The sequence below is a fragment of the Cyprinodon tularosa genome, unplaced genomic scaffold (assembly GCF_016077235.1).
Source record: "Cyprinodon tularosa strain WSP-4 unplaced genomic scaffold, ASM1607723v1 ctg480, whole genome shotgun sequence".
In the NCBI taxonomy this organism is placed as follows: Eukaryota; Metazoa; Chordata; class Actinopteri; order Cyprinodontiformes; family Cyprinodontidae; genus Cyprinodon; species Cyprinodon tularosa.
Window position 1 is genome coordinate 166067 of NW_024039208.1, and position 9387 is coordinate 175453.

General features: G+C 34.9%; 1 protein-coding gene across 1 annotated transcript; it reads right to left on the reverse strand.

The window, feature by feature from the left end:
• Nucleotides 1–2102: 2102 nt before the first annotated feature.
• nudt5 (nudix (nucleoside diphosphate linked moiety X)-type motif 5) lies at nucleotides 2103–8722 on the reverse strand. The gene is made up of 10 exons (XM_038302041.1): nucleotides 8617–8722; nucleotides 8208–8300; nucleotides 6403–6470; nucleotides 6263–6315; nucleotides 6081–6188; nucleotides 5904–5999; nucleotides 5690–5791; nucleotides 3190–3198; nucleotides 3057–3110; nucleotides 2103–2708 (listed from the first exon to the last, which is right to left on the reverse strand). The coding sequence occupies exons 2-10, from the start codon at nucleotides 8262–8264 to the stop codon at nucleotides 2599–2601; spliced, it is 657 nt and encodes a 218-aa protein (XP_038157969.1). The 5' UTR covers nucleotides 8265–8300; nucleotides 8617–8722; the 3' UTR covers nucleotides 2103–2598.
• Between the last annotated feature and the right edge of the window lie 665 nt (nucleotides 8723–9387).

The following is a 9387-nucleotide window of genomic DNA, read 5'->3' on the forward strand; positions in this document are numbered from 1 at the left end:
AGGGCATGTCCCCCCTGTCTCCGGTGCTATCTACGCCCATGCTTTACTGTAGGAACGCTGTCATTGAATCAGTGGCTCTGCAGCATGTTCCCTCCTCTGTGTTCACGCTGAGGTTACGTATCGTATCCAGGCAATGTAATGTAGCACCAGGAAACTCCTTCTGCATAAATGGTAACGAATATCAAATCTGATTAAAGCATAGTAACAACTAACTTGTTACTGACTTTTAAAAAATATTTCCAGTGCTATATTCTTATAAAGTAACATAGTTACTGTAACGTGTTACTAAATAACTTGTTACTTCCAACGCTGTACAAAAATACATATATGTTGGGTTTTTTTTCGGTTATTAGGGTGGCAGAATCAGGCTTCTGTAACTGATGTCTTTAATTTGGTGTTAAGGGTTACTGCCGGCCACTAGAGGGGGCTGCTGTTCAATTTTTTAGCCTTGCTGGCATTGGCAAGAGAATACTAGATTAAATCAGAGGCACCTATATGTATTAATGCTATTAATGCAGGGGCGGTGGTAGATGGGGGGCCATGGCCACCCTCAGCCAATCATTGGCCACCCCTAACATTTTTTCCCCCTCTAATACAGACAGTGGCAGCAGTAATTTAATTTATTTCATTTGACAGGGACAGTGCACATTAAAAAGCATTCCTGCAAATGCACCAGAATTAGCCAAAAGGCTATTTTTCATCTGTTGTCCCTGCACAGATCCTAAAATTGTGTACCTAAAAAAAACACAACAGTAAGCATGTTACAATGAAAAATACAAATATAAAAAGAAATAAAAACAGCTATAACTCCTCAAAACTGATTTAAAAATACAGAATAAGTGTTCGCTGGACTACAGAGGTTCATAAAATAGAATAAAACATTTAAACTATGTACACATATATATATATATATATATATATATATATATATATATATATATATATATATATATATATATATATATATATATATATATATATATATATATATATATATATATATATACATACATACATACACACGTATACACAAAAACATAAATACATACACAAAGCAGAGACACAAGTGGCAGCATGGTTTGTTAATGATAGACATTCAACTAATGCTGACATGACTGATGTGTTATACTTCAGAGTTAATACTCTCAAGTGGAATGTTCTAACTTATCTAACATTTAAATTTTTGATATGTTAACAGTTACTTGACAACAAAACCACTTTGGTTAAATATGCAAATCAATATACAAAGATTAATGATGATAGATACAGAATTCATGCTCTTTTCAGAACTAGATTTTCTTCTTATGGGGTAAAGAGAAAATGATGTGTCTGCAAGTCATCTATGAGTCTTCAGTGAAATCAGAAATAAATAACTGCTTTAACAATAATTAATCCATTTAATTTTAACTTTATTCTTATAATTGTATGACTTTTGTTGTGACTATTTGTACAAAACTGAAATTCAAAAAAACTTAATACTTAAAGGTGATCAAAGCAAAAGGTGAATTTAACTCATAGTCACCTGATGCACTGTGGATTCTGGCTTACACAATCCAAAAAGGGTCAAAATCCAGTTCTTTGCTTGTTTTATTCAGCGGTCAGACAAAACAGCTTACAGGCTTCACAGGATTCTGCTACTGCTGTCAATCTGATTCCTGCACCTGTTCTTTGACTGTTTGACTGGCAGACTGACAATTGATGGCAAAACTGGCTGAAACTGAAAACTGATAAAAAAAAAAACGACCACCCACATGCATAATCAGCTACCTAAGACCTCCCTGTTTGTACTGTGAAACACTCACATCCCAAGCTAAAATCAATTAACTGATTAAGTGAATCACTAAACAAATCCTATTCTAAATAACAAATTAAACTAAATTACTGAAAAACTAAAAAACTGTAAAAGGGAAAAAAGCTCCTATAACTTTATCTCATGTTACAAGCTTATTCTTGTAATTTTATGACTTTATTCTCATAATGTTACTTTATTCTCAGAATTTTATGATGTAATGTTACAACTTTAGTCTCATAATAGAAAAAAAAAATCTCTAGCCTGGTCCTAAAAGTCCATCGTAGAAAAGTAACCAAAAAGCACAACCCAGTCATGACAAAAAGACTATAATTTTTATTCATTAGTCAGTAACATGTTGTTCAGCTCATTGCAGCGTTCTGCAGCAGTAACCGTACGTCTAAACACCCGTTAGTGCATCATCAGGTTTGTTATCATCAAAACCATTTCAACAACAAAGGTCATATTCTCCGAAAAGTTTCAATCGAATGTTAGCAATTATTAAGGAATGTTTCCAGAAAAAAAAAAAAAACATAAAAAGGGTTTATCATCATTAAAAGACGAGGGTTAGTAATCGCCATTACTCAGGGAAAATAATACTGAAGACCGACAAAAGCTAATGTTGTTACACAACCTCAAAAGGCTTAATGGCTTTTATTGTTTCGTCACATTTAAGTTGAAAACAACTAAGAAAAAACAGTATTTGAGTGTCAGATTTATTGAGTTTTAAAAGCACAAAGCCAGGTGTTTCTACGGAATGTTAAGATCCGTTATTTCCCAGGCGAGAGGAACAGGAGAGGCTGTTTCTGTCACTGCTTCAGGACGGGCAGCTCCCTGGGCTTGAAGAAGGCCTGAGCCATTCCCATACCAAAGATGTAAACCTTGGAGTCCACGATGATCTTCTCTTTCTGCAGCAGGTCTGTGGATAAACCCAGCCGAGCATCAACACAAACAATACTTAGCAACCTGAGAAATCATCAGTTAAACTTTAAAAATAAGTCATTTAACTTACAGAGTAAAACTCAGATGGTCAAGCTTTATTATAAACAGTAATTAGTTTCAAGAATTTCCTTACCATAAGTTTTCCTTCCAGTGAACTTTCCGTTAATATGCTTTTAAACAGCAATTATTAGTCACTATAAATAGATTTTTTAGTAATACCTGAAACTGATGAAATAACAACCATCTTGGTTTACATTCTAGTTCACCGTTTTATAAATGCTCAGGAAAATTACCTGTCTGTGTTGAGATTGTTCTGAAAACCTACCGTCGACTTTGGACTGGAACTCATCAAGCGGTAAAAGGATAACTTCAACAAACTCTGGAAAGGAAGAGTGAGTCCTGTGTGAAAGTTTACGTGGAGAGGGGAATGTATCTGTGGAAATAAAGATGGGACTCACCTCCGTCACCTAAAAGAGAGCAAAGGAGAGCAGGATTAACCCAGTGAGGGAGACAAACACTGCATGTAATTTACAGGTGAGGCATTTTGTTTTCACCAATGTCTCCATTTTGTTTCTGTTTACACACTGATAGTAAAAACAAATTATAGCCTAATAATAAAAATGATTTGCTCCAGATGTTTCCCAATTAACCACAGAGTATTAGAGCCAAAATTGGGCTGATTCTTTTAATAAATATGAAATAAAACAGTAATATTATGAGACAAAGGAGTCGCTTAAATAAAATAAAATCTGTTGATCTTTCAGCCAAGATCAACAGATGAGCCGAGCATCTGAACTGGTTTAATCTCCTAATGTTACAGCTTTTTCGGCAATATTGTATCTTTAATTTCGTAACGCTACGACTTTAATCTTGTATTGCTACGACTTTAACAATGTTACGGCTTTTTTATGGTACTACTGCATCGTTAGTCCTGTAACGCTATGAGTTTAATCTCCTAAGGCTATGACTTTACTCTAATGCTACAGCTTTTTTATGGTACTACTGCATCGTTAGTCCTGTAACGCTACGATTTTAATCTTGTAACGCTACGACTTTAATCTTGTAACGCTACGACTTTAATCTTGTAACGCTACGACTTTAATCTTGTAACGCTACGACTTTAATCTTGTAACGCTACGACTTTAATCTGTTACAGCTTTTTTATGGCACTACTGCATCGTTAGTCCTGTAACGCTATGACTTTAATCTCCTAGTGCTACGACCTTAATCTCCTAAAGCTACGATTTTAATCTTGTAACGCTACGACTTTAATCTAATGTTACAGCTTTTTTTGTACTATTGTATCTTTAGTCCTGTAGCGCTATTACATTAATTTCCTAACGCTACAACTTTAATTTGTGAATGCTATGACTTTAATCTTGTAACGCTATGACTTTAATCGCCTAATGTTACAGTTTTTTTTTTGGTACTATTGTATCTTTAGTCCTGTAACGCTATGACTTTAATCTAATGTTACAGCTTTTTTATTGTACTACTGCATCGTTAGTCCTGTAACGCTATGACTTTAATCTCCTAATGCTACGATTTTAATCTTGTAACGGTACGACTTTAATCTAATGTTACAGCTTTTTTTTGTACTATTGTATCTTTAGTCCTGTAGCGCTATTACGTTAATTTCCTAACGCTACGACTTTAATTTGCGAATGTTATGACTTTAATCTTGTAACGCTATTTTTTGGGTAATATTGTATCTTTAATGCTGTAACTTTAATCCCGTAACATTACAACTTTAATCTCCTTATGTTACAGCTTTTTTTTGGTACTATTGTATCTTTAGTCCTGTAATACTACGACTTTAATCTCCTAACGCTAAGACTTTAATCTCTTATCGCTATGACTACTCTCGTAACGTTATGACTTTAATCTCCTACTGCTATAGCTTTTTTGGGTAATAGTGTATCTTTAATCCTGTAATGCTGTGACTTTAATCCTGTTATGTTACAACTTTAATCTCCTAATGTTACAGCTTTTTTTGGGTTGCTATTGGATCTTTAGTCCTGTAACGCTACCACTTTAATCTCCTAAAGCTACGATTTAATCTCCTAATGCTATGACTAATCTCTTATCGCTATGATTTTAATCTCTTATCATAATGACTTCAATCTCCTTTTGGGTAATATTGTATCTTTAAATGCTACAAATTTAATCTCGTAATATTGTGACTTCTTTTGGAATATTACAAATTTAATCTCTTAATGTTATGACTTTTTTCTGATAATATTATATTGTTAATCTTACAATGCTACAACTTTAAGGTTACACCATTTCCTGGTAATATTCCGTCTTAAATCTTGCAATGCTGCAACTTTAATCTGCTAACGTTGTGACGTTGTACGTGGTAATATTAGATTTCAATCTTGTGATGTTACGATTTTAATCGTGTAACATTTCAAATTTCGTCTTGTAGTTTTATGACTTTATTCTTATGATGTAACAACTTTAATCCCACTATTATGACTATATTAAAATATTTTAAACTCATTTAAATATATATATATATATCTTTATATGGCACAAATAATTTGTTGTTACTATACAAATTTTTTAGTCCTCTTTATTTAAAATGTTTTTTAGTTGCCATTTATTTGTATTATGAATCCTCTACTGATCAATAACCCTTTTCTGCAGAAGCCATGTCAGTAGCAAAGGTTGACTACGTTTTTGGTTCCATCTTTTACTGTAATAATAAATAAGGATAATTTGAGGTTAGATCTAAATCTGCCATGCTCTCATTTTTACGCTTTCCATTTTTTTGGGGGGGGAAGCAAACCCCATCTGTCTGTGTCACACCAGCTAATTGCACATCTAATGTCTAATGCTTTTATTTTTTAAATTATATAGGATTAAGTTAAACCTCTTAGATTTTATATTAGGGTTTTCCTTTTATTAAAAGCCCAAGAAGTGACTCCAGTCTCCACATAATGAGAGTGTCCTCACCCAGCTGCTGAGTCGGATGGATATTCTGCACATCGTCTCCGTTAATGTTGACCAGGATGATCTGGGTGGTGCAGTTAGACAGGCCAGGGTCCAGGCAGGTCACTGCAGTCACAATATGTACACCTTCAGATACTGAGACCCTTTTCTGATTAACCTCTGACCCTCTGTGTTCCTCGCATGAGATAAGGGAACTGATGCAATCAAACTGTGATACCTGGAGTGACTCCGACTACCTCCCCTTTGTAGCCAGTTTCTTCCTTCAGCTCCCGCAGCGCGGCCGCCTCTGCCGTTTCTCCTTCGTCGATCAGTCCTTAACACGTTAAAGTCCAAACTTTACCACACAGATTTATCAGAATCTAAAAGGTTAATCCAGAAGAAAAGCTGCTCTGACCTGCTGGGAACTCCAGGGTGTAGCATCCCAGAGGAGGACGGAACTGCTTCACCATCACCACGCAGTCTTTATGCAGCGTTCGCTTCAGCAGCGCGATGATCCCGACGCCTGCAAAAACCTCCAAGCTCTGAGCAGCTAGGAAACCATCAACCCACCCAACCAACCAGCCAGCCAGTACTCACCATCTGCTTCTGTATTGGTCCTTCTGGTGGTCCGCTTCACAGTCTCCCAGGTTCTTGTTGAAACAAACATCAGAGGGAAAAAACACTATGAGTGGCTGATTTATTTATTCCAGCATATATGAGAGAAAGTGTAACCGTACCTGGTGTTTCCTGCAGGATCCACGTACGTGGTTTGTTCCAGCTTCACCCATTTCCCTTCTGCCAAGAGCTGGAACAACAGATCGGATGCAGAGTTTAGTTTTCTAAAACAGCGAAACAAATTTTGCTATTTTGAAATATTTCAGGTACCAAAAAAACCCAGAGAAAAAATGTGAAATTTGAAGAAAACACTGCTGCTTTGTCTCGTTTTAAACAGAAGCATCTGTTAAACACCTCAGTTTAAACATTTTGATTAGTCTGAGATAATCAATCAAATAAATGTTGACCCTCTTGTTAAATAAAAAACAAAAACAAACGTGTGGCTGATTAAATCAAATACTAATCAGGGTCCCTGTCAATCTATAAGCCAAGTTTGAGTTAACATGATTATATATGCAAAAGGTTATATGGTAATTTTGATCTAGTACTGGAAAAAATTATCTTTCTTTTAAAGTTTTCAAAAATTTCTGGTTATAATCTGAACTCATTGCAGGAGGTGGAAAACAAAAGGACCCTAACTAAATTAAGATCTCTGTTGGATAATGTCTTCCATCCCGTGCATGAAGCTGTTCAGAACTGGAGAGCTCCTTCAGTGACAGACTGCTGCACCCTAAATGCACCAGGGAGCGTTATCACAGATCCTTCCTCCCAGCAGCTGGAAGACTCTATAATCATCACTGTTCCCAACAACCTCAATAGGTTGTTACATTCATGCTGATTTTGCTGATATCGGCTTAGACTTCTGGAGGACATAGGGACCCCATTTCATCATTCTATCTCTTTTCTCCCACTCTGCAGAATCTGTCAGTTCAATCTCTAACGTTCTGCTCTCTCTGCTTTTTCTCAAAGTAGCTTCATTTGGTCTGTTCCTGTTTGGCTGTGACTCCATCCTGGAGAGAAATATCAGCTGTGTTGCTGCCATCAACACCTTTGTTTATAGATGTTGGAGATCAACCTGTTTTCCAGTGTAGTCCTGTTTCTCTGATTGTGACTGCCTGGATATGTCTGACATGGGAGTTGGCCCAGATGTTGTCTGCCTGGTTGTGGGCCCCCTTTCAAAGTTTTTTTTTTTTTTATCTCTGCTGCTGTTTTCTTGAACCCCAGTCGGCCTCAGCAGATGGCCGCTCACACTGAGCCTGGTTCTGCTGAAGGTTTCTTCCTGTTAAAAGAGTGTTTTTTCCTTCCAATGTCGCTACAAGCATGCTTAGTGTGAGGGATTGCCTTTGAGTCACTGACTCAAAGGCAATCAACTGGTTTTCCTTAGACAGAAAACTTTGAATCAAATTGACTGAAAAGTGCTTTGAGATGATATGTGTTGTGAATTGGTGCTATAGAAATAAACTGCAATTGAATTTTGCAGTTTTTACCTTAGTCAGTTAAATAACATGCCTCATTTTCCACACCTCTGATGTTGCTGCTATTTTCAAATATCCATTACTTTAAAAATGTTCATAGCTGTATATTGGTTACTTTTTCTCCAGGTGCACAATATTTATATTTTTAAAACATGTTACAGTACAGCATTGTATTGTTTATCTTTTAAATCTTCACTATTATGCTAGTTTTATACACTGTTCTAAGGTCCACATTTGTGCGACCCTTTTTTCTATATTTTTGCTGCTCTAACATCAGAATGTCCCCATTGTGGAACAATAAAGGGATTTTCTATTCTATTCTAATTTCTTGACGTCATGTGATGTTATCAAAAAAAAAGAAAAAATCACGACGCTAATATTTGCTAATAACAACTTATTACCTCTTTAAAGTAATTTTTAAGTATTTATTTATAAAAGAAAACCCCACAAACCTCCTCTTTGAGTATGTGTGATGTTGTGGTCACTTTGGGGTCCTCAGGTTTGCTCATTTTAAATGAAAATGTAGGAATGTCCAGTCAGAAAGCCTGTACAAAAAAAAAAAAAAAAAAAAAAAAGAAAACAAAGAAAGAAAACACCGTTAATATATCATTTAAATGATATAGTTTTAAAGTCATTGGTTACTTATGAAAGTTTAAAAATTGTTTCAGCTAGCTGCAACAAGACAATAGAAAACTATAAATGTTCTCCCTGTTCACATTAATCCGCTTCAGATGGATTTTCTGTCTGATAAACAGAACATGTGCGATCTGTAGTCGATGGCGGCAAGAGTTTAAGGCTTTTTATTTTATATTAAGCATTTTACGTTTTTCTTTCAATTAAGAGAAACTAAACTTGACTCACGTGAAATCCCAGCCGTGCCTAACAAACAGCAGAGAGGGTAAAATGCTATAGATGACTCACTCTGACACCACTTCCTGTTGAAGGCAAACGTCATCGGTCTTTTCTTTATTTTTCGAAATTTAAGTAAAAAAAACAACAAAAAAACAAGTAGTACAAAAAAAAATATTATGTATATTTTTTTGACAGAACTTTTATGGTTAAAATATACACTGACCAATAAAATAGGATTAAACATTTATTTTATTATATTACAAAAAATGTATTGTATTTACAAGCATTTGATCATTTCATCCATTTTTCCATGTTACATTAATCATCCATGTTAAATTAAAAAATATATTCTGAATAAAATTTAAACAGTTTGATAGTGATTTCGTTTCTTTTTCTTTTTCTTTTTTTAAAATAAAACTATGTTTTTTTTTTATTTAAAAACAATTCCCCTCACAATTATTTTAAAAACATTGAGTTTTCATGTAAGATGCTGCTTCTGTAAAAATTTAAAGATTATCAATTAGTGACAGTTAACCCAAACCTCATACAATTTTAATTAGATATAATGTAGAAATGGATAAACAGCGGAATAGTGCAAAACAGAAGATGTGCTTAAATTAAATATATTTTCAGCCTTATGAAATATTGCATTGGATTGACCTCTTTAGCTGAAATGGTTTACCATATTCCAGTGTTTATAGTAACCAAAAGCCAGTTGTAAGAACAAGTTTTAAAGGAAAGCTCATTATTAAAGCTCTCATTCATGGATCAGTAGACAAA

Bases quoted from the DNA above. Each gene is read 5' to 3' on its own strand.
- nudt5 (XM_038302041.1), bottom strand. From the start codon at position 8,264: ATGAGCAAACCTGAGGACCCCAAAGTGACCACAACATCACACATACTC. The intron at 6,000-6,080 runs GTCAGAGCAGCT...TAACGTGTTAAG, and splicing joins CACCCTGGAGTTCCCAGCAG to GACTGATCGACGAAGGAGAA. The intron at 2,709-3,056 runs GTAGGTTTTCAG...GTTTATCCACAG, and splicing joins GTTCCAGTCCAAAGTCGACG to ACCTGCTGCAGAAAGAGAAG.